Raw genomic sequence first — 27,416 nt, 5'->3', positions numbered from 1 at the left:
ACTGACTTGGGTCTGTGACGCTTGTCCCTGGAGAGGAAGGGGAAACCGGATTTGCCGTGGACTTCTATAAAGTCAGTGTGTGTGTGGGAAGGGGACAGGGACTCGCTGGTTCACGGAGGACATGGTGCCAGGATACACCCAGCCAGAGGATGCAGGAGACACCCAGGCAGGGATGCAGGAGACACCCAGCCAGGGGATGCAGCAGACACCCAGCCAGGTGATGGTAGGAGACACCCAGCCAGGTGATGGTAGGAGACACCCAGCCAGGTGATGGTAGGAGACACCCAGCCAGGTGATGGTAGGAGACACCCAGCCAGGTGATGGTAGGAGACACCCAGCCAGGTGATGGTAGGAGACACCCAGCCAGGTGATGCAGGAGACACCCAGCCAGGAGATGCAGCAGACACCCAGCCAGGTGATGCAGGAGACACCCAGCCAGGGGATGCAGGAGACACCCAGCCAGGGGATGCAGGAGACACCCAGCCAGGGGATGCAGCAGACACCCAGCCAGGGGATGCAGGAGACACCCAGCCAGGGGATGCAGGAGACACCCAGCCAGGGGATGCAGGAGACACCCAGCCAGGGGATGCAGGAGACACCCAGCCAGGGGATGCAGCAGACACCCAGCCAGGTGATGGTAGGAGACACCCAGCCAGGTGATGGTAGGAGACACCCAGCCAGGGGATGCAGGAGACACCCAGCCAGGAGATGCAGGAGACACCCAGCCAGGGGATGCAGCAGACACCCAGCCAGGTGATGGTAGGAGACACCCAGCCAGGTGATGGTAGGAGACACCCAGCCAGGAGATGCAGGAGACACCCAGCCAGGGGATCCAGCAGACACCCAGCCAGGGGATGCAGCAGACACCCAGCCAGGGGATGCAGGAGACACCCAGCCAGGGGATCCAGGAGACACCCAGCCAGGTGATGGTAGGAGACACCCAGCCAGGTGACGCAGGAGACACCCAGCCAGGAGACGCAGGAGACACCCAGCCAGGAGATGCAGGAGACACCCAGCCAGGTGATGGTAGGAGACACCCAGCCAGGTGATGCAGGAGACACCCAGCCAGGTGATGGTAGGAGACACCCAGCCAGGAGATGCAGGAGACACCCAGCCAGGAGATGCAGGAGACACCCAGCCAGGGGATGCAGGAGACACCCAGCCAGGTGATGGTAGGAGACACCCAGCCAGGAGATGCAGGAGACACCCAGCCAGGAGATGCAGGAGACACCCAGCCAGGGGATCCAGGAGACACCCAGCCAGGAGATGCAGGAGACACCCAGCCAGGTGATGCAGGAGACACCCAGCCAGGGGATCCAGGAGACACCCAGCCAGGAGGCGCCTGGATGGCCTGGCCTCTGTGAGCTCCATTCCGGGACCTTGAGCGCCAGTTTCGCAACCTGTTTCACTACATCGGTGTTTTCCACTCACCGGGAGGGCGGCCCAGGGCCCCTCCTTGCTCCGCACCCCCTGCCCGTCCCGGTGACAGGGGCCTCTGGCTCTGGGGCGCACGCGGGGAGGGGCGCGCAGAAGCAGGGAGGCGGGGCGGCGGGGAGAGGGGCGGGGCGGCGGGGAGAGGGGCGGGGCGGCGGGGAAAGGGGCGGGGCGGCGGGGCGAGAGGCGGGGCGGCGAAGGGGCTCCGGTGGCCCCGCCCCGAGTTCCCGGAAGCGGCCTCGGGGCTGGGTCCCGGTGCGTCGTTGGCTGCCCGCCGCCCCCAGCGCCCTCGGGGCGGGGACCCCGGGGCCATGGCGCGCGGCCTCCGGAGCTGGCTGGGTGGCTGCCTGCTGGTGACAGGTGAGCGCTGCGCCCGGGCTGGTCCCCCCCTCCCACCCCCCTCGCCCCGGCCCGGCCACCTGCGCGCGGCCCCGGACCCGCGTGGGCCCGCACGGCCGGCAGAGGCGCTTGGGAGCCGGGGAGCCCCGTGGCGAGGTCGGGCAGCGATAACCCCAAGGGCCACTCTGAGGGGTCCCCTTAGACACCCTGCAAGTCACCAGTGTTCACTGGCCCACTCGGCGCTCAGCACCCACCATCTGGTTCTGCCCCAACTCCAAGCTCTGGTTCTGAGCCCCAAGTCCAGGGACACCTTTCCCGCCCTGGACGACAGAGTCGGTCCCCCCACCCGCCAGGGCGGACCCTAGACGTGGGCGCAGGGGAGAGACAGCTGCTTTACCCTGAATGGCGCCCCAGGAGGATGGGCTAGCCCAGCTCCCCAAAGTCGGGGAGGTGACAGACTGGGTGGGGGCTGGGGGCTGGGGTGCTGGGAGTTGGTGGGGGAGGAGAGGAGGCGAGGAACCCCCTCCCGGCTTGGGGGCAGCCCTGACCCCGCCCCTGCCTGCCTGGTCTCCCTGGAGAGTCGCAGTGGGGCGACCACCCGGGCTCAGGAGCTGGAATGGAACTGAGGCCGGGGTGTCCCTTCCACCTGCAGGGGTCCCACCGGTGACCCCACCTCCCGCCCTGCTGCTGCCTCAGGGCTGCTGGGGGGAGAGACCCGGCTCCGAGGTGTGGAAAGATGTGGTCTCCAGGCGAGGATTTAAAACTCAAGGCCATCGAAGTCCCAGCCCCCTGGGCCCACGCTCTCGGGACGGCCTGCCCCCCTTCCTTTCGGGCAGACGCACCCAGCCTCCCAGACACGGGGACATGGGGACACGTGCCATCCCGGAGTCCCCTTCCCCTCGCTGTTCCCATGGGGACCCTCCACCTGCCGGGTCCATTTCGGGCCCTCCTTCCCCACACCCGTCCTCAGCCACGGCCACGGCTCAGACCCCTCTGTGGGTTCTGCTGGGTGACGGGCCAGTGGGGTTCTATTCTCCTCTCTCTGCTTTTATGGATGTTTGACATGTTCTCGTAACAAGTTTTTAAATGATTTCCATCTCTAGCCTCAGAGTCACTCATCCTGCTGTCCCAAACACCCCTGGGGCATGTCCCCAGCACCCCAAGCCTCTGCCGCTGGAGTGCGGCCCTCGCCTCCCCGGCCCCCAGCCCCACCCAGCGTCGGGTGCTCAGGCCAGGGGTGGAGAGTAAGTTCCCGTCTCCGCAGCAAAAGTGCCTGAGGTCTAGAGTCGATGCCTCTGGGAGTCTGTCCAAACCCACCTGCCCACCTCACCCCTTCCTCTCCCTCACCCCGCGCCCATAGGAAGACGGGGAGCCGTAGGGGAGACCTGAGGGTTGGACCTGGTCATTTTCTTGGGCGACCATTTTTTTTTTTTTTTAATCCTTACCCGAGGATATTTTTCCCATTGATTTTCAGAGAGAGTAGAAAAGAGGGGGAAGAGGGGAGAGAGAGAGAGAAAGAGAGAGAGAGAGAAACATCAATGTGAGAGAGACACATCGGTTGGCTGCATGTGCCCCAACTGGAAACAGGGATCGAACCTGCAACCCAGGTACTTGACCTTGACTGGGAGGCGAACCCTCAGCCCTTCGGTGCACAGGCAGGCGCTCTAACCACTGGCCCAGCTGGCCAGGCTGCGGTGACCTTTCAGGTAAAAAGTCGCAACCGTTTTCCCTTGATTTTTACAGCATTAGGAATGGTGCCTCCTCCTGAAAACGTCAGAATGAATTCCGTTAATTTCAAGAACATTCTGGAATGGGAGTCGCCTGCTTTTCCCAATGGGACGCTGACTTTCACAGCTCAGTACTTCAGGTGAGCCTGGGGGCGGGTGGCAGGAAGGTGGCGAGGACGGTGGCCCTGGGCCGGCACCGGCTGGGCCTCGGGAAACGCGCCTGTGTCACCCACGTGACCGTGGCCGCCCACGGAGCCGCCCGCGGCCGCTTCCTCTGTCCAGCCCCCGCCCGTGAAAGCGCTGTCCCGGCAGACGGGTGAAACGCGTCTTACTCTGCCCCGTGGTGCCCGGTTGGGCGCGGCAGGGGTGGTGGGAGAGGGAGGCGTGTTATCACAGGACGGGATGCCGTCGGCCGCACGGTCCCCGACGCTGAAGCGAACATCTCGGGCTTGTGTGTTTTTTAATAGGAGACATCCCTCTGGCACTGACACAAACCACAGTTTTTTAATTTTATTTTATTTTTAAATATATTTTTATTGATTTCAGAGAGGAAGGGAGAGGGAGAGAGAGAGAGAAACATCAATGATGAGAATCATTGATCGGCTGCCTCCTGCACGCCCCCCACTGGGGATCCAGCCCGCAACCTGGGCACGTGCCCTGACTGGGAATCGAACCTGGGACCCTTCAGTCCGCAGGCTCCATCCACTGAGCCATACTGGCTAGGGCTATTTTTATTTTTTTAATATATTTTTATTAATTTCAGAAAGGGAGAGAGGGATAGAATCAGTGATGAGAGACCAATTGGTCGGCTGCCTCCTGCAGGCCCCACAGTGGGGATCGAGCCAGCAACCTGGGCCTGTGCCCTTGACCGGGAATCGAACCGTGACCTCCTGGTTCATAGGTCGACGCTCAACCCCTGAGCCACGCCAGTCAGGCACATGGATGTTTTTAAGAGAAACTGTCGCTGATAGCACCCCAGTTAGAGTCGTGTTGCTAGAAGTCAGCAATACCCGGTGAGAGCCGTCCAGGAGGGCGGAGGCCAAGTCCGCAAGCCCCTGCCATCTCCCCTCCCCCCGGTGACAGACCGTGAGCCCCCCGCGCCGTGGGTGCGGGTGGTTCGCACAGAGGGAGCTCCGCGGCCGTGGCCTGAGACCGAGCAGAGGCAGCTCCTGCCTAGCAGGCTGGTCTCCGAAAGCCCAGGGGTGTGCGAGGTGAGGGGGTGAGTGTGGGACCCCAGGATCTCCGTGGGGCGCTGACCTCCCAGGCCGGCCTCCCTTCGCAGCCTGCGGGGACGCCCCTGTGCGCCCGGCGCAGCCAGCAGCCGGCACCTGCTCACGGGCGACACAGCAGCCGACGGACACGGTGCCCTGGTGGAGCAGGAGGAAACGCGGGTCCGGGAGTCCGTGAACCCCACGCTCCTCGCACCCAGCCTTCCGCTCGCAGACCCGGGCCTGCTGGTGCGAGCGGAGTGGGAGGCGAGGACAGTCCCGGCGCGCCTGTGTTTCACTTTACCGTGCAGGGTCATTCCACGCTAAGTACAGCCCGAGAGCTTCCCAGCAGCCTCTCCCCAGGCGCCCAGCCTTCCGGCCGCTCCCACCGCCCTTTGCCCCGTCTCCCTGTGCGTTTCCTAAGAGCAGGGCGGTCGCCAGCACCGGCAGCTCTCACCCGGGCGACCCCTGGCTCTGGGGAGCTTGGCTGAGAATTCCGCCCGCGGGGTGGGGGAGGGGGCCGGGCACAGACTGTCTCCTGTGTGTGCGTGGGGAGGGGGGCAGGGGGCGGGCACTCGTGATTTTAATGTAGAAACATCTAAACAATGAAATGTAAATATGGGGGAGGGGTCACTTGCCTATTTAATGGGGAGAAAACTCTTAAATGCGATCAAGGTGACCTGGTGGAGGGAGGTTACGCGGAGCCACTTGGAATACTCTGTGTTCCCCCCAGTGGAGGCTTCAGTTTAGCTGCGGGGGGGGGGGGGGGGGGACCGCCTGCGAGGAAACCCCCGTAATGAAAGGACCCTGGGGTTTTCCGAACGGCGGGGCGCGTCTCCGTTCTCCCGCCTGCGCGTCACCTGTGACACAGGGGCCATTTCAGCCGCCCTCCTGGGGTGGGGCCAGCACACCCAGGGCTCACCTGACACCAGTGCGACAGGTGTGAGCCGTCGGCAGTTTTATCAGCAGCTTCCTGGCCACCTCCAGAGGGGCAGGCAGGCGAGGAACCGGTGGGACAGAGCCTGGCTCTCCTCGGGGCTGCGGGGAGGAGAAGTCACACCCCTGGGGGTGCTCCCGAACACCCCTGTTCTGCCTCCTCACCTGTGGGCCCCCCTCCCCTCAGTGGCTGGTGTCAGGCGGGGAGCGGAGGTCAACCAATTGTTTCCAGGGAGATCACAGCGAAGTCACGCACAGGACGTGTGAAATCACTGTCATGTGCTCACCGCGGCGGACCCGTGTGCGCCCACCTCGCACAGCGTGTGCCCGTTCTCAGAGCCATACCCGGGAGGGGCTGCCTTCCTCACGTGTGTGGGGTGCTTGGCTCCCTCTGGGGAGGCAGGTGCTCGGGGACAGGAAGTCTCAGAACTTCTGTTGTGAACACAGGCACCTCTCCACGTTCAACCCAGTTTTTGCCCCAAATTGTTTGACCCTGGAACCGACCTTTTTTCTTTTTTTTTTTTTTAATATATTTTTATTGATTTCAGAGGGGAAGGGAAAGGGAGAGAGAGAGAGAAACATCAATGATGAGAGATGCCTCCTGCACACCCCCTACTGAGGATCAAACCCACAACCCAGGCATGTGCCCTTGATCGGAATCGAACCCAGGACCCTTCAGTCCGCAGGCCAACGCTCTATCCACTGAACCAAACCGGCTAGGGCTGGAACTGACCATTTTTAAAAACATATTTTTATTGAGTTCAGAGAGGGAGAGAAAGATAGAAACATCAATGATGAGAATCATTGATCGGCTGCCTCCTGCACGGCCCCTACTGGGGCTTGAGCCCACAACCCGGGCACATGCCCTGACCCGGAATCCTAGACCTACTGGTTCACAGGTCAACACTCAACCACGGAGCCACGCCCGCCAGGCTGGAATGGACCATTTTTGAAATAGCTCTAAGACAGCGGTTCTCAACCTGTGGGTCGCGATCCCTTTGGTGGTCGAACGACCCTTTCACGGGAGTCGCCTAAGACCATCCCGCATATCAGATGTTTACATGACGATTCATAACAGTAGCAACATGACAGTGATGAAGTAGCAACGAAAATAATTTTATGGTTGGGTCACAACATGAGGAACTGTATTTAAAGGGCCGGAAGGTTGAGAACCACTGCGCTAGGAGCATCGAAGTCCCGTGGGACTCAGTGAGTAAAATGCTCATAAATGATGCATCCTAGTCGTCAACATTGATGATGAAGAATTTGCTTGCTCACCTGGCTGGTGTGGTGCAGTGGTGACCTATAAACTAGGAGGTCACGATTCGATTCCGGTCAAGGTCGCATGCCTGGGTTGCAGGCTGGATCCCCAGTGAGGGGTGTTCAGGAGGCCGCCCGTCCGTGAGTAACAGCCTCAGGCGTCCTGTCTCCGGTTCTGTAGTTACAGGAAGTTCCAGGACAGGTGCGTGGGCACCGCCGCCACGGAGTGTGACTTCTCAGAGCTCTCCAAGTACGGCGACCACACCCTGCGCGTCCGGGCCGAGCTCGGGGACGAGCACTCCGACTGGGTGAACGTCACCTTCTGTCCCATCGATGACAGTAAGTCGCCCTGCTTTCCGTTTCGCTGTGATGTCCTCGCCACGCCTTGGGGTTTTCCCCATCGGCTGCCCGTCAGCCAGGATCCTTTGGGTGCCCACAAAGTGGATGGCCTTGTGCCAGGAACTTGGGGAAGACGCAGCAGAGAGGACTGTGGCCTTCAAGAAGCTGCTGGGAGAGACGGGAGGGCAGGCAGAAAGTGAGTAAGGGAATTAAGTAGAAACGTAGTAGCGGGGTGCCTTCAAGGTGAGAAGCGTTGGGGCCAGGGCTGTTCACGAGAGGACCTGGGTGGTTAACGTACAGTCGTGCACCGCTGAGCCAGGGGGTGCCCCTGAGAAATGTGTCGCCAGGTGATCTCAGTGGGCAGTCACCACAGAGACCCTCACACGCCTGGACGGCACGGCCCACTGCACACCTGGGCCACGCTCCTGGGCCACGGCCTGGCCAGCTCGTCGCTGCACTGAGTTCTGTGGGCAGGTGGGACGCACAGTGAGTATCTGCATATCTAAACACAGAGACGGGCCCAGCCGGGGTGGCTCAGCGGTTGAGCGTCGACCCAGGAACCAGGGGGTTACCAGTTAAGTTCCCACTCAGGCCGCATGCCCACAGCGCAGGAGACACCAGGTCCAGGATCCTCTCTCATCATTAATATTTCTATCTCTCTCTTCCTCTTATTCTCTGAAATCAATTAAAAATATATTAAAAGTATATATATATATATATTACTAGTATCAGTCTTTTGAAAAAAAGTTTTTTGACACCGGCATCACACAGACCTGTTAGTAACGCGTTGCTCTATGACAGTGAGGGCGAACCTTTTGAGCTCGGGGTGTCAGCATTTTGAAAAACCCTAACTTAACTCTGGTGCCGTGTCACATATAGAAATTTTTTGATATTTGCAACCACAGTAAAACAAAGGCTTATATTTTTGATATTTATTTTACATATTTAAATGCCATTTAACAAAGAAAAATCAACCAAAAAAATGAGTTCGCGTGTCGCCTCTGACACACGTGTCATAGGTTCGCCATCACTGCTCTATGACATCATGATGCCTATGACATCACTGGGCAATGGGAATCTTCAGCTCATTATAATCTTAAGGGGCCAGGGTCATACATGTGGTCCGTCATTGGCCGACACACCGTTACGCAGTGCGTGACTGTAGGACATTTTCTGGGAGGAAGTGAGTTTGGAATTAGGACTTAAATGTGACAGAGGCCAAGAATAAAGGTATTCCAGGCAGGTGTGGGGACAGGGAGACTGTGCAGACAGCCCACTTGCCCAGAACGAAGGGCAGAGCAGTGGACACAGCAGATGGCAGGTGTGTGGGGTCAGGCTGCCTGGGAAGCATAGACACGGTGCCCAGGTGAGGTCTGGAACGTCCTGGGGTCCCCAGAGGTCACGAGGTGAACATAACAGGACCCCAGGGACTGGAAACTGATGAAACCACTGTGCAGCCGCTGCGAGAGGTTACAGGGGCCTCATGAACAGACTCCAGCACAGCCTTCCAAGCCGTGGAGACACACTCGGGAGGGTCGTCTCCAAGCACCCCCTGCCCTGGGCCCTGGGGGCTCCCCCAGTTCCGCTCACTCGGGGAAGGAATGCCGCCAGGGTGTCCTTCCGCCCTTCCCCAGTCCCCAGGCTGCCCAAAAACACTCTTATTTCTGGAGTCAGAAATTATTCGAGTTATATTATCTTTTCTAAAGATAGAAATGATGAGAGAGAATCATGGATCGGCTGCCCTCTGCACACCCCATACTGGGGATGGAACCGGCAACCCGGGCAGGTGCCCCCGACCGGGAATCCAATGGTGACCTCCTGGTTCATAGGTCGACACTCTATTAAATCTAAGAAAAACGTGATCATTGGAAAGTACAGAGCCTTGTCAGCAGTCAGGTCTCCAGAACATCGCACGGTTTCTGCTCCTGGAACTGCGAAGCAACTTGCCGGGCCCTGCCTCGTTACAGATGCTGTTTTAGAGAATCTTGCTTTGGAAGTTCCCTTTGGGGACGGATACAGAAATAGAGAAGCAGCTTGCCAGGTCACAGAGGTGAAGAGTGAGGGAGCAAGGGTTCCGATCAGGCCCCTGCACCCCACTTTTAGCAGCAAGTGCCCTATATTGGGCATTTGCCTCTCTGAGTTTGTATGATAGGAAAATGCTTCAGACGTCGTGTGGGGCCTTGTATACTTGCTTTGGAAAAACAGCGAATGGGTTTTTATGCCTGGTGTTGAGCTACCAGCAAGCAGATTAGAAATGGGGTAGGATGCAGGCAGCAGGCCCATTCACAGCAGCCAGAGAAGAATACAGAAGAGAAGGCACAGCGGGCTGCCCAGAGCCATTCATTGTGTTCTTTATTCGCTCTACCGTTCTTCCTGCGCGTCTGCCAAGTGCCAGGCACATTCTCGGGGCTGACGCCGCAGCCATGAGCAAGAAAGTGATGAAATCCTGCCCCGTGGAACCTCCTTTCTAATGGGGAAGACAGATAACACACAAATAGATACATATTTTTTTAAATATGTTTTTCTTTTTTTTTCTTTTTAATTTAAATTTTTTATTGTTGAAAGTATTACATATGTCTCCTTCCCCCCCATTGACTTCTTCCCGGCTGCTCCTTGCAACATATAAAATATGTTTTTCTTGACTTCAGAGAGGAAGGGAGAGGGAGAGAGAGAAGCATCAATGATGAGAGAGAATCATGGATCGGCTGCCTCCTGCACACCCCACACTGGGGATGGAACCCGCAACCCAGGCATGTGCCCCGACCAGGAGTCCAATGGTGACCTCCTGGTTCATAGGTCGACACTCAACCACTGAGCCACGCCAGCCGGGCTAGATGCATGTCTGTGACAGAGTGGCCGTGGCTGTCAGGAAAATAAAGCGAGGCCCCCCGGGCAGGAAGTGGTGGAGCTGCTCTTCACACGGCAGGGGTGGGGGCGGGGGGGGGGGAGCAGCTTCTGGCTCTGGAGGCAGCATTGGAGCTGAGACCAGCCCTATGCACGTCTAGTAAAAGAGCATTTGGAAGGCAACAACTTCAGGCTCCATTGGAAAGCGTATGTGGTTAATTGTATCTGTTAAACACTAAGAATAGCAGAAATACCATCTGTAGCTTCTAACCCAGCCAAGGAGATAAAGCCAATTCAACCCTAGTAAGCCGGGGTGGGGGCAGGGGGAGCAGTCTTTACAGGAAACACAAAATAAGGTACTTGGAATAGTTTGGAAGACATCAGAAATTACAACAAATGTAAATGAACCAAAATGATTAATAAAAGCCAAGATTGTCAGGTTTATTTTTCAGAAACAAAATCCAGCCGCCCTCCTTAGCCACGGCAGTCCGTGTCAGAGCAGGGGTATATCCAAGAGCAGACCAGTGGGTCTGCGCGGTTATGAAAACTAAATGTTGACGTTTTTAAACGATGATTTTTTTTATTGTCATTGTGCTTTGTTCTCATCCTCAGCCGCTATCGGACCTCCTGGCGTGCAAGTGGAGGCACTTGCTAATTCCTTACACATACGTTTCTTGGCCCCGAGAATTGAGAATGAACATGAGACGTGGACCATGAAGAACATTTATAGCGCGTGGCTTTATCACATGCAATATTGGAAGAACGGCTCGGACACCACGGTGAGCTGGGCAGGCCGTGGGCATTGCAGACGTAGGCTCCCTGCTCTTGGCTCCGTGTGGGTGTGAGGCCATGAGGACAGAGGGAGGGCGCTAGGGGGCCCTCTGGCCAGGGTCTTACAAGGAGGCAGCACCCTAAGGTCCAGGGACCTGCGGCCTGTGAGCACCCGAAGCCCCGGTCTGAGGGAGGACCGGTGCCCCGGTTCACACTCCCAGGCCCCAGGTAAGTGCCCGGAGCAGACCTCCTGGGTGCTGGTGCCGGAGAGCAGACCCGTGCCTTCCCCGAAGGGAAGCTGTGGACGAAGGCAGCGCTGACTCAGCGGTTGGCTGGGGGCCTTGGAGAGGCTGAGTCAGGTGATCCACTGAGTCAGGCGGTCGCTGAATGATGACCGTGTTGTGGCCTGAACCCTCAGCCCCACCTTCACCACAGGACAGTCCAGTCCATGGTCAGGCAGCCCACCCCAGGCTGAGCAGAGTCACGTGGTACCTGTTGGGGCCACTTTTCCCCAGCACTCCCCCCCCTCTTTGGGGGACCATCCTTTTCAAAACATGGCCTGGGGTGGGAAGACCTGCTGGGACGTGGCCCCTGCCACCGAGTGGCTCTGGTCACATGCTTGACCTCAGCTTCCTCATGTCTGCACCGCAGCCACAGTGACCCACTTCGTCAGCACAGCGGGGGAACAGCCGCGGCCTGGGGTGGTTGGGGGGCCGGAGGACACCAGGAGAGCCTGGGCCGCGCTCCATCGCCAGGCCAGCATGGGGGCAGCACCGGGGCCCCTTCCCTGGATGCAGACGTGTGAAGGTGGTTTGCCCTCGTCCTGGGTCAGCTTTATTCTCATTCTTAGTGCTTCTGAGCCGACAGCCACGCGTGGCCCTAAACGGACGTCCCTGCGTGTATGTCCCTTACGTTACATGGGTGTTACCTCCGCTGCATCGATGTCGATTTTATCACTCAAGCGTTTGGCGGCAAAGGGTCAGCCATGTGTGTTGTCTCAGGAATGTTGTAATTAAATTTACGTGTATGTACTGCATAGCGCCCCACAAAATTTCAAGTTAACTTTTCCCCCCAGAAAATGCTCCATTAAAGTATGCAAGATATCTACCTTCCTTTTTTTAAAAATGTATATAATTGATTTCAGAGAGGAAGGGACAGGGAGAGAGAGAGAGAAACATCAATGATGAGAGAGGATCATTGATTGGCTGCCTCCTATACGATGGAGATGGAGCCCGCAACCCGGGCATGTGCCCTGACCTGGAATCGAACTGTGACCTCCTGGTTCATAGGTCGATGCTCAACCCCTGAGCCGCACCGGCCGGGAGCCATTGCCGGTTGATCTGTGCTGTGGCTGAACGTCTATGTCCCCCACCCCGAGTCCACGTGTCGAAACGCAAGCCCTCATGGGATGGTGGCGGGAGGAGGGGTGATCCAGGCGTGAAGGGGGGAGCTTTTATGAACGAGACCCCGGAGACTCCTCGCCCCTCCCGCCCTGTGAGGACCCCAAGGAAAGAGCAGCTTTGAGCCTGGAAGTGCCTCCCCACTGGACACAGGTCTGCTGGCACCTGGACCTGGGACTCCAGCCTCAGAGTTGTGAGGACACTTGTTATAAACCCCCGTCTGTGGTTTTCTGCCAAGGCAGCGCCCCCCCCCCGAACCCCCGCCCCGCGAACAAGACCATGTGGTCTCTTCTCGCCTCAGATGCTTCCAGAGGCCCGAGTTAGGTCCCTAACTGATAGCAGACGCGGCTTTAGACACGCTATTGCTTCCTGATGGGAGAAAGAGAGAGAGTGAAGCCAGAAGTTGCCCAGAGGGAAGGAGGGCTGGAGAAGCCATGGGAGGGCCCCCCGCCCCCCGCCCTGCCGCTCCCGCTCTGCCTCCCAGGGTCGCCTTTGACAAGAGCATCACACGGTGCCAGAGGGATTGGTTTTCCAGAAACGAAAGCCAGGAGTTGGAGCTTTTCTTCTTGGTTTTAATTATTCGGAGTCACACAATCCCCTTCATGTATCCGACGGGTATAATCCAATTCCTTCCCTCCGTGGATTCAGCTTCTCATGCAATAAAGGAACATCAGCAAGATGCCGATCAACCCAACCCCCAAAGGAAATAACCAGCTCCCAACACAGCACAGGTCTGTGCTCACTTTCCGTGGACATTCCCGTGCCTGTGACAGACTTTCCGTGGCCCCTTTCCTAGGCAGTTCCAACAGGATGGCCATGCGAAGAGCAGGTGCTCCTCGTCCCTGTGTTTTGCCAGAAACGGCTTTGGATTCTCAGATTCAATCATGATGTTTTACATTCAGATCGAGCTAAGAGGAGTCGGGGAGGCGCCCTCCAGGCAGGCGGTGGTGTGGGCCCTGCGGGTGAGGTGGGCCACTCGGGGGCGGGCACCCTGGGTACACGAGCAGAGGGAACCCCAGCAGCCAGGCTCAGACTCAGGCTCTTGACTTGGAAAGAAAGTCACACTGAGTCTCACTGTAGATGACCGTGTATCAGTCAGCTCTGGCTGCTGTAACAAAACACCCCAGCCGGCGACCTCAGGAACAGGGTGATGGAGGCTGGAGGTCAGGTCACGGCATCTGCAGGGCTGGGTCCCTCGAGGCTGAGGGACCGGCTGCTCCAGGCCCCTCCCCAGCCTCTGCTGGTCGCTGATAACCTTTGGCTCCTGGGCCTGTAGCAGCATCGCTCCCATCTCTGCCCTTGTCTTCACACGGCCGCCTCCCTGCGTGCGTGTCGGTGTCCACACGTCCTCTGCGTATAAGGACACAGGTCATGCTGGCATCCTCTTAGCCTGGTGGTTTCCTAAGGATGTCATTTAACCTGACTGTCCCTGTAAAGCCCACACTATATCCAACTGAGTCTCTCTCTAAGGCACAGGGTTAGGACTTCAGCTTGTGAACTGGGGGGGAGGGGGGTGCACAGTGCAACATGTACAACTAGTAGATCCTTTTTGAAAAGGAAGTGGGATGGTTTGTGTGTCGTTTAAAGAATTAAAGAAACACATCTGTGCCCTGGCCGGTGTGGCTCAGTGGATAGAGGGCCGGTCTGCAGACCAAGGGTCCCAGGTTCGATTCCGGTCAAGGGCACATACCTTGGTTGCAGGCTCCTCCTGGCCCAGGCCTGGTTGGGGCTCCTGCAGGAGGCAACCATTCGATGTGTCTCTCTCATATTGATGTTCTCTCTGTCTTTCCCTCTCTCACTTGCTCTAAAAATCAATGGAAAAATACCCTAAGACGAGGATTAACAAGAAACACGTATGTGAGGATCAGTCAGTGCTTGCCCCCCTCTTAGAAGGGACCCCGGGATGAACTGGGAGACGTCGTGGTCCCTTCATCTTCCTGCCTTGAGCCTGATGTTCAGATTATACCTGGAAGGGGGGTGCAGATGGAGGGGGGGGGCCCATGTCCCTTCCCCGCTGAGGCCTGTTCTTATCTTTGTCTCCCTGACTAGTATCCAGTGACTTGTCAGCATGACTTCGAGGTCCTCAGGAACCTGGAGCCGTGGACCACCTACTGTGTTCAAGTCCGGGGCTTTCTTCCCGATCGGAACAAAACCGGGCAGTGGAGCGAGCCCGTCTGCGAGGGAACCATCAGCGACGGTGAGTCGCTGCTCTCCCGCGACGTTTCCGAGAGCTGTACACGCGCCGCCGTGCGGGCGGGCGGCCCCTCCACGTCGCCCGTGCAGCCCAGGCTCCCCAGGCCCGCCCTGCCTGTGGGCTCCGTGCTCCTGGGAGCAGGGCGCCGGGCTGGGGCCACAGTAACAGCCAATCCCTCCGAGAGGGAGGCCTTCCCTGGGCTGTCCCTGTGCGGTCCCAGGGCACTGCCGTGCCGCGTCTGTCACCGGACAACCAGGGGTCCGGCTGCCTGTCACTCCCTGAGCCGATTCAGCAGAGACGGGGCTGAATCCTCGATGAGCGTTTATTCCAATCCTGCCGGCAGCGCGGGAGAGCAGGGGGTCACCCACAACATTCTGTTCTGCACCCCCATAAGCCGGCTGCTTGTTTGGTAGAAGGACTCGGATTACATGGGAAGGAGGCAAAAGGGCAAATGAGCAGTGTACCAGGAAGGCGGGCGTGGAGACCGGCAAAGGCCTGTGGGTATGCAAAGGCCCAGGGCCTTCAAAGGGCTGGCGGCAGCTCCCCGACGGGGAGGACGGGCCGCACTTCCAGATGAGCCTCCAGGTCCTGAGTGCAGCCGCCAGCCAGGGGCGCAGGCGCCTTCTCTCCCCGGAACAAAGCCATCGAGGTGAACAGCGTGGCCGATGTTCCTGACGGCTCCAGCTGGTCCCCGCCTTCTGTTTGCTCCTGTCACGGTCACGCTGGCTCAGCCGGTCCGCCCCTCGGTTCTTCTTCTTCTTCTTTTTTTTTGTTTTGTTTTTATTTTTATTTTTTTAATTAAATCTTTATTGTTCAGATTATTACATTTGTTCCTCTTTGTTCCCCCCATAACTCCCCTCCTCCCAGTTCCCGCCCCACCCTCCGCCCTCACTCCCCACCCACTGTCCTCATCCATAGGTGCACGATTTTTGTCCAGTCTCTTCCCGCATCCCCCACACCCCTTTCCCCCCCAAGAATAGTCAGTCCATTCCCTTTCTATGTCCCTGATTCTATTATAATCAACAGTTCATTCTGCTCATCAGATTATTTATTCACTTGATTCTTAGATTCACTTGTTGATAGATGCATATTTGTTGTTCATAATTTGTATCTTTACCTTTTTCTTCCTCTTCCTCTTCTTAAAGGATACCTTTCAGCATTTCATATAATCCTGGTTTGGTGGTGATGAACTCCTTTAGCTTTTCCTTATCTGTGAAGCTCTTTATCTGACCTTCAATTCTGAATGATAGCTTTGCTGGGTAAAGTAATCTTGGTTGTAGGTTCTTGGCATTCATCACTTTGAATATTTCTTGCCACTCCCTTCTGGCCTGCAAAGTTTCTGTTGAGAAATCAGCTGACAGTCGTATGGGTATTCCTTTGTAGATAACTGAGTTTCTTTCTCTTGCCGCTTTTAAGATTCTCTCTTTGTCTTTTGCTCTTGGCGTTTTAATTATGATGTGTCTTGTTGTGGTCCTCTTTGGGTTCCTTTTGTTTGGGGTTCTCTGCGCTTCCTGGACTTGTAAGTCTATTTCTTTCACCAGGTAGGGGAAGTTTTCTGTCATTATTTCTTCAAATAGGTTTTCAATATCTTGCTCTCTCTCATCTTCTGGCACCCCTATAATTCTGATGTTGGTACGCTTGAAGCTGTCCCAGAGGCTCCTTACACTATCTTCATATTTTTGGATTCTTTTTTCATTTTGCTTTTCCGGTGGGGTGTTTTTTGCTTCTTCGCATTTCAAATCTTTGACTTGATTCTTGCACTCCTCTGGTCTGCTGTTGGGAGTCTGTATAATATTCTTTATTTCAGTCAGTGTATGCTTAATTTCTAGTTGGTCCTTTATCACATCGAGGGTCTCACTAGATTTCTTGAGGATCTCACTACATTTATCGGCGGTCTCACCAGTCTTTTTGAGGGCCTTACTAAATTTATCGGCGGCTTCTAGACAGTTCTTGAAAGACCTTAAAACTGTGGTTTTGAACTCTATATCCAGCAGTTTGCTTTCCTCCATTTCTGTCATTTGTGTCCTGTTTCTTTGTCTCCGCATTTTTTATGCTTTCTTGGTGCACTCCCTTGTGGTCTTTGTGCGCAGTCTTGTTGTAGTTAAGCCTTGATTGTTGTAGGTAACACTGAGGGGGATTTGACCTCCAGGCCAACTGGCTGTGAGAATCAGCTGTGTGTGCAGTGGGAGAACTTCTGTCCTCTAGGGAGGTGCTAATCTAGCCTTTGCCTGAGGCTATCCGGCAAATGCCTGTGTGCAGGGCTTGGGCAGGTGGGTCCCAGGGGATCAATAGGGCGGGCCAAGCGAGCAGTTATGGCTACTCTCAGTCCTGTCCCCAGAGGCCCTGCCTCTCAGTGTCCCAGCAACCGCTGCAAGTACCTCGGAGAGAAAACTGCCCTTGAGTTCCGACCGATGCCAGACAGTCCCGCTTCTCCCGTTTGAGTCTGGGTCCCCAGAGACTCGCCCAGAACTGGAGCCCAGAGCCTGAGACTCCCTCCCGATTGAAACAGACAATCGCGCCCTCCGCTGCCAGCCCACTCCGCATGCACCTTCGCACCTTAGTATTTTACTTCCATACCGCACCTCCTCTGAGTCTCGGTGTGCTTTTCTCTTTCCTTCTAGTTGTAGAATTTCCCCTCGGCCAGCCTTCCTGTGGTTCCGGGTGATGTCCGTTCCGTCTTGTAGGTGTATTTGTGAAGTGGTTGTGCGAGGCAGCCATCTCCGGCGTTCGCCTGTGCGCCCCGCCGTCTTGGTTTCTCCTCCTCAGGTTCTTCTTAAAGACTGGTTTTTGTCACTGAACTCCTTTCTCGCCCCATTTTGCTTTGTCTCACCTGCGGCTTTGCCCAGAGGAGCGGTGCGACCCTTGCCCCCTGGTCCTCAGAGTCAGAGCGTTGGTGTGCTCCAGGGCACCCCTCCCCCTGTGGCTTTGCACCACCCACCTGCAGGGCACCGGCCCCTCTGGATAGGGCGGGCTGTTACATAAGCTACTTGGCTGTACTTGTCCACAAAGCCGTGGGAAAAACTTTGCAAATACCAGCTGAAATGGACACCCGGGGCCCAGGGCCGTGTTGCGCAACAGTGCTCTGAGGCCTCGGGGACTCTCAGGCTAAGAGCCTGCACCCCAGGTGCCTGAGGAGGGCGGTGTTTCCTTCTCGGAAAGGCCGCCCCGTGTCCGCATTCTTTTTTTTTTCTTAATTGTTCTATTGCTTAAAATATTACAAAGGGTATTACATTTGTCTCCTTTTCTTTCCACCCTCGACAATCCCCTGGCCTCCCTACCCCCCATGTCTTATGTCCATTGGTTATGCTTATATGCATGCATACCAGTCCTTCGGTTGATCTCTTACCCTCCACAGTGTCCGCATTCTTAGCGCATTTGATCTTTCCACGCCTTCTTGGAGGGCTCACCACACCTTCCCTCGACGGGCCCCATTTGACCTGTGGTTAATCTCGTCCAACGGGAGGCAGCCGCCGGGCGCTCGCTCCTTGGGGTGCCGGCTGCTATGCTTCTAGTTTCCGTCCTCATCTAGAAGGGTGAGGGCGTGAGGCTGCCATTGAATGATCCGTTCTGGAATGTTTGTGTTGTTTCCGGGAGCGGCCTCAAGCTCATTGACCTGTGGTTTCCAGAATCATCTTGGCTTTTTCTCTGCTTTCGTCAATGCACAAGCAGTTGGCGCGGATGTGGGACTCCTGCCCCGTCCCGTCCCGTCCCGTCCCGTCCCGGGCTCGTGACCGGCAGCCTCGTCGGAGGGCGGGAAGGCTGCTGCCTTGAGGGGGGGGGGGGGGGGGAGACTCCCTGGCCACCCTCCTTTCTCTTCCTGCTGCCCCGCCACTACCGCGCCCCCTTGCCCCCGTCCCCCGTCCCCCGCCCACGGTCACCACGGTCAGTGGCGAGGGGACCTGCCTGCCCCTGCCCTGGCCTCAGCCGCACCTTCAGGTAACAGCCGGCAGCCGGGGCGCCACCCGGTCCCAGACCCGCTCTGCGGTTTCCTCACTTCACTCCGCTCAGGACTCATCTGGGCTGAACCTCGGGGGCCCCCATCCTGCGGAGTCATTAGAACCCCACGATTGACCTTGCAATCACCCCTCTTCCCTCTAAACACTTGCCATCTGCCTTCCCACAGCGCCACGCCATGCAGGGCCCGGCGTCCCCACACCCCGTCCCTCCCGCGCCCCCGCGGCCGCATGGGGGGGGGGGGGGATGGGAGGAACAGGCAGTGCGCAGAGCGAGCCTGCGTGTGTGCCGGGCCTTGTAGCTGCTCCTCAGATCGCAGGGAAACCACATCGCCGGGTATTCCTGACGGTTATGCCATCGAACGTGGCCGGAGCCACGTAACTTGATCAAAAAGAACAATTTCTCCAGTATTGGGGGCGATAAGTGATCGCCCATTAACTAACGAAAAGCAACATCTTCTACAAGAAAAGGGGAAGGATGACCCGCGGAAAGGGGCTTTGGCCACACGCCACTCGGGGTTTGTTTAGACGGGGCGGCCTCGTTTAAAGCTCGCCGCCATTTTCCCTGCGCTGTGTAAGGTCTCCTCTGCTCCTCCGGGCGGAAAGGGGTTCGGAGGGTGAGCTGACGCCCCGACGTCGCTCCCTCCGCTGGTCAGTGGCCGAGCGCGGGCTGGCGAGGCCCAGCCGGCTGCGCTGTGCTTCCTCCCGCAGGTCGGTTCCCTGGGCGTCCTGTCCCGGCCCTGTCCCTGCGGATGAAGCAGGGACAGCGGGTCGCGGGGTGGTCGGGGCTGAGCGGCCGGACGCTGTGCGCGGGGCAGGTGGGTGGCCGGGCGCCCGAGCTCAGGCCCGCGGGAAGCAGGTCCTCTCGCCCTCTTCCCTCGGGCCCTCGCCGCGGCTGTGGTGTGTGCGTCTGAGTGGGGCTCCGGCCCGGGGACAACCAGTTTTTCCAGAACAGGGGCTCCCTGCCACTGCGCGGGGGCGAGGGCATCGAGGTCATGCTTAGTGTGTGTGTGTGTGCACGCGTGCACGCCCCATGGCTGAAACCAAACGGAAAAGGACGCTAGGTCCTGTCCTCAAACAGCTGCTGGGTTCTCCCCCCCGCCCCCCACCTCCTGGGATGAATGGATGGGCCCTGCTCCCGGGTGTGCTGGGATCCAGTGGTGGGGACAGTGTTAGGGTGGCCGTGGGGACAGTGTTAGGGTGGCCGTGGGGACAGTGTTAGGTGGCCGTGGGGACAGTGTTAGGGTGGCCGTGGGGACAGTGTTAGGGTGGCCGTGGGGACAGTGTTAGGTGGCAGTGGGGACAGTGTTAGGTGGCCGTGGGGACAGTGTTAGGGTGGCCGTGGGGACAGTGTTAGGATGGCCGTGGGGACAGTGTTAGGGTGGCCGTGGGGACAGTGTTAGGGTGGCCGTGGGGACAGTGTTAGGTGGCCGTGGGGACAGTGTTAGGGTGGCCGTGGGGACAGTGTTAGGTGGCCGTGGGGACAGTGTTAGGTGGCCGTGGGGACAGTGTTAGGGTGGCCGTGGGGACAGTGTTAGGTGGCCGTGGGGACAGTGTTAGGTGGCCGTGGGGACAGTGTTAGGGTGGCCGTGGGGCAGTGTTAGGGTGGCCGTGGGGACAGTGTTAGGGTGGCCGTGGGGACAGTGTTAGGGTGGCCGTGGGGACAGTGTTAGGGTGGCTGTGGGGACAGTGTTAGGTGGCCGTGGGGACAGTGTTAGGGTGGCCGTGGGGCAGTGTTAGGGTGGCCGTGGGGACAGTGTTAGGGTGGCCGTGGGGACAGTGTTAGGGTGGCCGTGGGGACAGTGTTAGGTGGCCGTGGGGACAGTGTTAGGGTGGCTGTGGGGACAGTGTTAGGGTGGCTGTGGGGACAGTGTTAGGTGGCTGTGGGGACAGTGTTAGGGTGGCTGTGGGGACAGTGTTAGGTGGCTGTGAGCCACTTGGTAGGGACGGACAGAATGTAACCCTTGCTGTCTCCCTGCAGACAGCGCCCCCTCCTGGATCGTGGTGGCCATGGTCCTGGTGGCCTCGGTGTTGGCGGCCTGCCTGCTGCTCGCCGGCTGCTTCGGGCTGCTGTGGAGCATCTACAAGGGCACCAAGTACACGTTCTCCCCGGGCAACGCGCTCCCGCAGCACCTGAAGGAGGTAGGCGGTGGGGGGCGGGGGTGCCGGGTGCAGGAGCTTCCTCCTGAGCCGGTCAGGCCTGCGGGGCGCCTGCTGGTCCCGCCTGGCGCCTGTGCTCAGCACGGCCCGAAGGGAGGGGCAGAGGTCGTCCCAGAAGCTGTCCCCCCACCTGGAGGTCGTGCCCTTTCCGACCTGCCCTGCCTGAGCCCCAGGTTGTCAGGGAGCCACGGTGCCGCTGGCTCTGGGACAGGAAGGCGGTGCTCAGAGTGGAACCGGGAGGAAGAAAGGGAAACCCTAGGCTCCCGGCCAGCAACCCGCTGGGGGCGGGCTGGCTGAGTGACTGGAATGGGGGGCGTGTATCCTGGACTCGGGGCTGTCCCAGGGGCTTAGGGAGGAGGCTGTGTCTGGATGGAGCCGGGAGGACTCAGCCGTAGCGACACGGGGCATGTGCAGACACTTAGAATGAAGCAGGCCTGCCCTAGCTGGTGTGGCTCAGTGGATAGAGTGCGGCCTACGGACTGAAAGGTCCCAGTTTGATTCTGGTCAAGGGCACAGGCCTGGGTTGCAGGCTCGATCCCCAGTAGGGGGCGTGCAGAAGGCAGCCGATCAATGATTCTCATCATTGATTTCTCTTTCTCTCTTCCTCTCTAAAAAAAAAAAAGAGAGAGAGAAGAAAGCAGGGAATAGTGCCTCTAGGGGTGCAGGGCAGCAGGATGTGGGGGCACAGAGCTGGGATGCAGTCATAGCTGCGGCTTCAGCCGGTCCAGAGGCCCTGGAGCTGGGACGGCTCCTTGGAGGTGCCCTATGCTGAGGGCAGAGGGCCTGTGAGCCCCACATCCCCCAGGGGTGGGGGTGGCTACGCCCAGGAGGGGCTACCGGCAAGGGGACCTGTGTCAGCAGCCAGCAGGCTCTGGGCACCCGGGGGTGAGTGCCCCCCGCCCCCGCCCCGTCCCGAAGGAGGTAGGGCTGCACCTCCGACCATCCTCCCGGCCGTGGCTGCGTCCTGTAACCTCCGCCTTCAGAACTGGGCGGGCACCACCAGGAGATGCCCAGTGACCCGAGTGCCACCCATGGACGCAGCCTTTCCTGCCCCTGGCGACCAGGGTGGCGACTCCGTTCCTTGCCGGCTGGTTTCTTGGTCAGAGGGGCCCGGGGTGAGGAGGGGCAGCCCTGACTTGGGGTCCCACGGGCTTCTGCTGTGTCTCCTGCGGGAACCCTGTCCACCAGAGGTCAGCAGATGCTTTTAAAGGGCCAGAAAGCAAATATTTTAGGCTTTGCAGGTCAAGAGGCAAAACCGAGATTTTATGTAGATATTTATATAACCACTTAAAAAATAACCACTCAAAACTCCAAAGCTAGCCAGACCCTGTGGCTCAGAGGTTGAGCATTGACCTGTGAACCAGGAGGTCACAGTTCGATTGCGGGCCCCATCCCCAGTGTGGGGCGTGCAGGAGGCAGCCGATCAATGATTCTCTTTTATCATCGATCTCTCTCTCTCCTTCTCCCTTCCTCTCTCTCTAAAAAGCAATAAAATAATTAAACAGAGTAATTTTTTTTAAAAAAGAATCTTCTAGAGGCGAAAGGTGGAACCGCATTTGCAGCAGGAAAAACACCTTCCTCTGGGTAGAAGGTGCCTTGTAAATGGAGAACGAGAGGAAGCCGCACTATTGTGCTATTTTTGCTCTGGGCTTCGCCATCAAAGAGTCCCTTGGGCAGGAAAGGAAGGGTGGGGGCTCTGTGACAATCAAAGTGGAAACCCCCCCCCCCGCCGCCTCCAGGGCTGGACAGCTGTGCAGACGTGACCAGGCACCAGCCCTGTAGCAGCTGAGAAACAGGGTGGGGAGGGGGGAGGCTGCTGGACAAGGGCCCGCGGGGGTCGGGAGCCCAGGAGCTGGGAGCAGATCAGGCTCCTCCCAGGCGCTCTCCCCTGACTGCAATGCAGAGGGTTGTGCCCCCCCCCACGCCCCCCCTCTCCCCCAGCAAATGCTGCAGGGCTGGGAGAGTTGCTGGGGTGGGGAGTTGTGCTGTGAGCTGCATGCAGCTGGGATGCACTGCACCACTACCGGCTCCGGGTCCAGCCAGCAGAGCCGCCTGGTGGGTGCGCTCCTGAGCCCGAGCACATCTCCCCTGCTCTCGCCTCTGCCCCTCTTCCTGGAGAATCGACGCAGCGTCTAGTCCATTCTCTGCATCCCCGGGGTCTGAGGATGGGGGAGGGTCCCCTTTCCCCCAGCCTCCTCCTTGACGCACCAGAGATCCGACATGCTTCCCTCGCCCTCCCCCAGGCAGATCCTGGGGCCACCCCAGTGGGCAGTGCAGCCGGCAGCTGAGATCAGTCATGTCAGGGCCGAATGAGGTCACATTATGTTACTACAACAGGTCAACTATCTATAATAATAAAAGCATAATATGCAAACTGACTGAACGACCAAACAGCAGAGCAACCGTCAGGACGACCTTCCGGACGACCATGCTATGACAAACACTGGGCCAGGCCGGCCAAGGCGGGTGCAATGCGATTGGTCAGGGGGGGCCCCGCCATCACTCCACGATCGCCCCACAGAGGGAGGCCCAGGCCACCAGCCGGCACAGCAATCGATCGCGGAATCCTGGTCGGGTAGCCTGGGCCTCCCCTGCTGGACGATCGATCTCAGGGCCTCCCTCTGCGGAGCCATTGATCACGGAGCCCCACGATCGATTGCCCTGCAGAGGGAGGCCCAGGCCACTGGCTGGAGGTGCTGCGGCAGGTGGGCGGGGCCTCTCTGTGCAGGGTGATGGATCTGGGGGCCCCGCAATTGATTGCCCCACACAGGGAGGCCCAGGCCAGCCAAGCAGTTACACCCCACACCTGTCACCTGCAGAGGGAGGCAACTGGTGGCTGGGGGTCGGGGAGGGGGGCAGACATCACTGCACAGATGGCAAACAGTGGCAGCGGCAGGCTAGGGAAGGAAAGCCCTGGTAGGCCCTGATCACTGGCCAGGCCTAGGGACCCTACCCAAGGGGTCCCGGATTGCGAGAGGGCGCAGTCCAGGCTGAGGGACACCCCCACCCCACTCCTGTGCACGAATTTCATGCACCGGGCCTCTAGGTACAGAATCAAACTTCAACTCGGTGGGAAGTAATGGGTGGAAGGCTGGAAAGAGCCCAGGTACAGAGCAGACACAGGCCTCACCATGACGCACAGCCATGAGGTGTCACCTTCAGGAGGGAGGCCAACTGGAGCCAAACTCAGCCCCCATCCTCCTCCTTAGCAGCGACCTGCGCAGCGACGCGTCCGGGAGGGGCCCACTGCTGGCCTAGGGGGGACCAGTAACAGTCTGGGGACGGTGGGCACACAGAGCTCTAAAGAAGGCTCCTCCGTCTCCCCCTGGAGATGAAGAGCGCGGTGGACTCCGGGGATAGAAATGCAGCCGCGAAGTCAGCAGGCAGTTCAGGAACCAAAGAGCTGGACCCAGGATGACTGGACAGTGGCCCCGGCCCGACGCGCCCCGGCTGCCGTGAGGAGTCCGTGTCCATAACATGCAGGGTGGACACACAGCGCAGGCCATGCGGGCTTTAACTTGCCAGGAGCCACCGTTTCCAAAGTGAAAGGGGCAGGCAACACTAGTTGTAAGCTGTTGTATGGGACCCAGCATAGCCGAAAGGCCTCGACAGGGAGCAAGGGTTTAGGCAATGACTGAAACACCTCCTTTCCCACCCCGGCCTCGGGAGCCTGGCATGTGCTTCGCGCTTAGCGCACCTGCTGATGGGGACCAGCTGCGTTTCAGGTGGGCTCATGGCTCCCCAGGTGGACAGGGGGACTGAGGGCCGGCTCCAGGGACACAGGATGCTGTGAGCACCCAAGGCCCTGGCTCAGCCTGAGGACACCCCCCTCCCTCCCCCCGCGCCCCCTCCACTCCGCCTCCTCGATGCCCGCACAGCCCTGCTTCCTGGAGGAGATGGCGCATGGGCTGTGTCAGGGCAGCGGCAGTGTGACCAGCGCCAAACCCCCTCCCAGGCACCTGCAGGCGGTCCCTCGGAAAACGAGGTGCCGATTTGTCATTTCTCTTTTTAATATATTTTTATTGACTTCAGAGAGGAAGGGAGAGGGAAAGAGAGAGAGAAACATCAACGATGAGAGAGAATCACTGATCAGCTGCCTCCTGCACGCCCCCTACTGGGGATCGAGCCTGCAACCCAGGCCTGTGCCCTGACTGAGGATCGAACTGCGATATAGCTCGACACTCGACCACTGAGCCACACCGGGCGGCAGAGCTTCCTTCCCTTCCAGGGCTGAATAATGTCCCTTGTGTGGATGGACCACATGTTGTGTATCCGTTCAGCTGCCAGTGGGCACCTGGGTTGTTTTCATCTCTTGGCTGTGGCCGCGAATGTTGCTGTGGTCTTGGGGTGCAGGTACCTCTTCGAGACCCTGCCCGGGAAGGATTGTGGGGTCACATGGTCACTAATTTTGTGAGGAACTCTCATACTGTTCTTGTCATATTTTTTAAAACCACGTTTTCCAGGCCTAGCCAGTCTGGCTCAGTGGATAGAGCGTCGGCCTGCAGACTGAAGGGTCCCGGGTTCGATCCTGGTCAAGGGCAGGTACCTCGGTGGCAGGCTCCTCCCCGGCCCAGGCCCTCGTCGGGGCGCGTGCAGGAGGCAACCCATCGATGTGTTTCTCTCACATCAGTGTTTCTCTCTGTCTCTCCCTCTCTCTCCCACCCTCCCTAAAATCAATGGGAAAATATCCTCGGGTGAGGATTAACTGAACAAATAAACATAAAGCCGCGAGCTCTGAGCCCAGACCAGTGGGCCTCCGGTCACTCGCTCTCTCCTCCTCTCCCCGCAGTTCCTGAGCCGCCCCCAGCACACCCGGCTCCTGCTCCTCTCCTTCCCGCCCTCGGACCAGAACGAGGTTTTCGACAAACTGAGTGTCGTCACCGAAGTCGAAGTCTCGGAAAGCAGCCAGCAGCCCCCAGGGGACAGCGGCGGCCTCGGGACCTCGTCGGGGCAGGGCCGGCCCTCCAGCTAGTCCCTGGGGAGGGGTACACCCCACTTCTCAGCGCTGCCTCTGAGGGCGACCAGCAACGAGGCCGGGACCCCAGCCCGGGACTCAGACGCTGGGCCAGGTCCGGAGCCTCGAACCCAAGCCTGGGTTTACCTGCCAATGGCCACTCGGCCCGAGGACTCCTCGCAGGGGGCCCGGCTGCTCACAGAGGCCCCGGTGAGTAAGCAGTCGCCACAGGGGCCGTGCTGCTCAGCCTCTCTGCTCACTGACATAGGAACACGCCTCAGTTGTGAGAAAGAAAAGCACTGGCCTGAGGGATAAGAGCGGATCCTGTAAGATCCGACCGACCGACCGACCGCCCACAGGCCATCGGGAAACGGTTCTGGACAGCGCGGACTCGGGGTGCCTCCTCGGGGTCCTGTTCCTCCTGTTCTGCGTGGGGCCGGCGCTCCAATAAAGTTCTCTCTGGTCCCCACGTGCTCACGAAGCCACACCGCAGAGCTGTCACCTGCATGAGGCTCTTGCGGGCCTTCTTTGTTACTATTATTATTATTATTATTATTTTGGTTATTCCTCATCATTTTCCCATTGATTTTGATCTTATCTCTTTGTTTGTTTATTTGTTTGTTTGTTTTCTGCCATTGATTTTTAGAGAGAATGGAAGGGAGGCAGAGAGATACAGAGATAACATCAATGTGAGAGATGCATCCATTGGTTGCCTCCTGCTTGCGCCCTGACCAGGCCCAGGGATCGAGACTGCAACCGAGGTACATGCCCTTGTCCGGGGTCAAACCTGGGACCCTTCAGTCCACAGGTCGATGCTCTATCCACTGAGCCACACTGGCCAGGGCTTGCTGTCATTTTTTATGTCCATTCACTCAGCGGGTATTTGGTAGTCCTGCCTGCTGTCTACTGGGAGCCGTTTCCCCACCTGGACGAGGGAGGCAAAGGCCTTGGGCTCAGTGCACTTGTTAAAGATGCCTCCCCGCTGCCCGCACACAGTAGGTGCTCCCGCTCCCCACACACAGTAGGCATTCCTGCTGCCCGCACACAGGAGGCCCTCCCACTGCCCGCACACAGGAGGCCCTCCCGCTGCCCACGCACAGGAGGCCCTCCCGCTGCCCATACACAGGAGGCCCTCCCACTGCCCGCGCACAGTAGGTGCTTTTGCTCCCGCACACAGTAGGCATTCCACAAAGCTGTTCTTACCTGAAACATACTCTCGTGGGTGTGACCTGAACTCCACAAACAGCTCTGCCACACACCCCGCTTCCCTGTGCCACATCGCCCAGCAAAGCAGATTCAAAGGCCCCCAAAGAGGAAAAACACAACCTGAAATAACGGCATTTTTAACGACATGCCTGGGTGGAGACCAGATGTCCGTGCGCTTTCCTTGTGTCATTTTACGGTGCAAAATTTTAACATTATTTTCCACAGCGGATTGTGAGGGAGTGACCATGCTTTCAGTTCTCAGGGCCCTCACTCTAGCTGGGGCTTGTCTCCCATGAGGGAGAAACTGCTTGTCTACCTCCCGCAGGCTCCTCCCCCAGGGGTAACGGGAGGCCTGGGGACGCATCGGCTCAGGAGAGAAGAAAGGAGCTGCCCCTCAGCAACCTCCCCTGCCCTGGTCCCTCCGCATCCTTCCTGCTGATCTGCCTGAACCCTCCCTCCGTCTGAGGAGCGTCCTCCTTGCGTGAAGCCCTCGCCCTCGCCCTTCCTCTCTGACAGCAATAAAAACATCTTTAGAGAGAGACACACTCTGTGGGTTCCCAGGGAGGAGTGGACAGAGCAGCCTCCTTCGCAGGTGGGAGTCCTGGGGAGCAGGACGAGCTGGAGGCTGGGGCCACACCTCACCCTGTTCATACCTCCCCCTGCACACACCTCCCCAGCACACACCTCCCCC

General features: G+C 58.5%; 1 protein-coding gene across 2 annotated transcripts; it reads left to right on the top strand.

The window, feature by feature from the left end:
* The first annotated feature begins 1,634 nt into the window (after positions 1-1,634).
* Positions 1,635-26,116, top strand: IL10RB (interleukin 10 receptor subunit beta). Of its 2 annotated transcripts, XM_036351039.1 has the most exons (7): positions 1,635-1,794; positions 3,517-3,640; positions 7,086-7,243; positions 10,700-10,866; positions 14,308-14,455; positions 20,387-20,547; positions 25,355-25,689. In XM_036351039.1, the coding sequence occupies exons 1-7, from the start codon at positions 1,746-1,748 to the stop codon at positions 25,535-25,537; spliced, it is 990 nt and encodes a 329-aa protein (XP_036206932.1). In that variant the 5' UTR covers positions 1,635-1,745; the 3' UTR covers positions 25,538-25,689. The 2 variants fall into 2 exon arrangements, with proteins under 2 accessions (XP_036206932.1, XP_036206931.1); XM_036351038.1 differs by lacking the exon at positions 20,387-20,547 and having other exon boundaries at positions 25,355-26,116.
* The last annotated feature ends 1,300 nt before the right edge of the window (positions 26,117-27,416 follow it).

The sequence above is a fragment of the Myotis myotis genome, unplaced genomic scaffold (assembly GCF_014108235.1).
Source record: "Myotis myotis isolate mMyoMyo1 unplaced genomic scaffold, mMyoMyo1.p scaffold_m19_p_2, whole genome shotgun sequence".
Classification (NCBI taxonomy): domain Eukaryota; kingdom Metazoa; phylum Chordata; class Mammalia; order Chiroptera; family Vespertilionidae; genus Myotis; species Myotis myotis.
The sequence above is the reverse complement of the archived record's forward strand: the minus strand, read 5'-3'. Positions and strand labels throughout refer to the sequence as shown.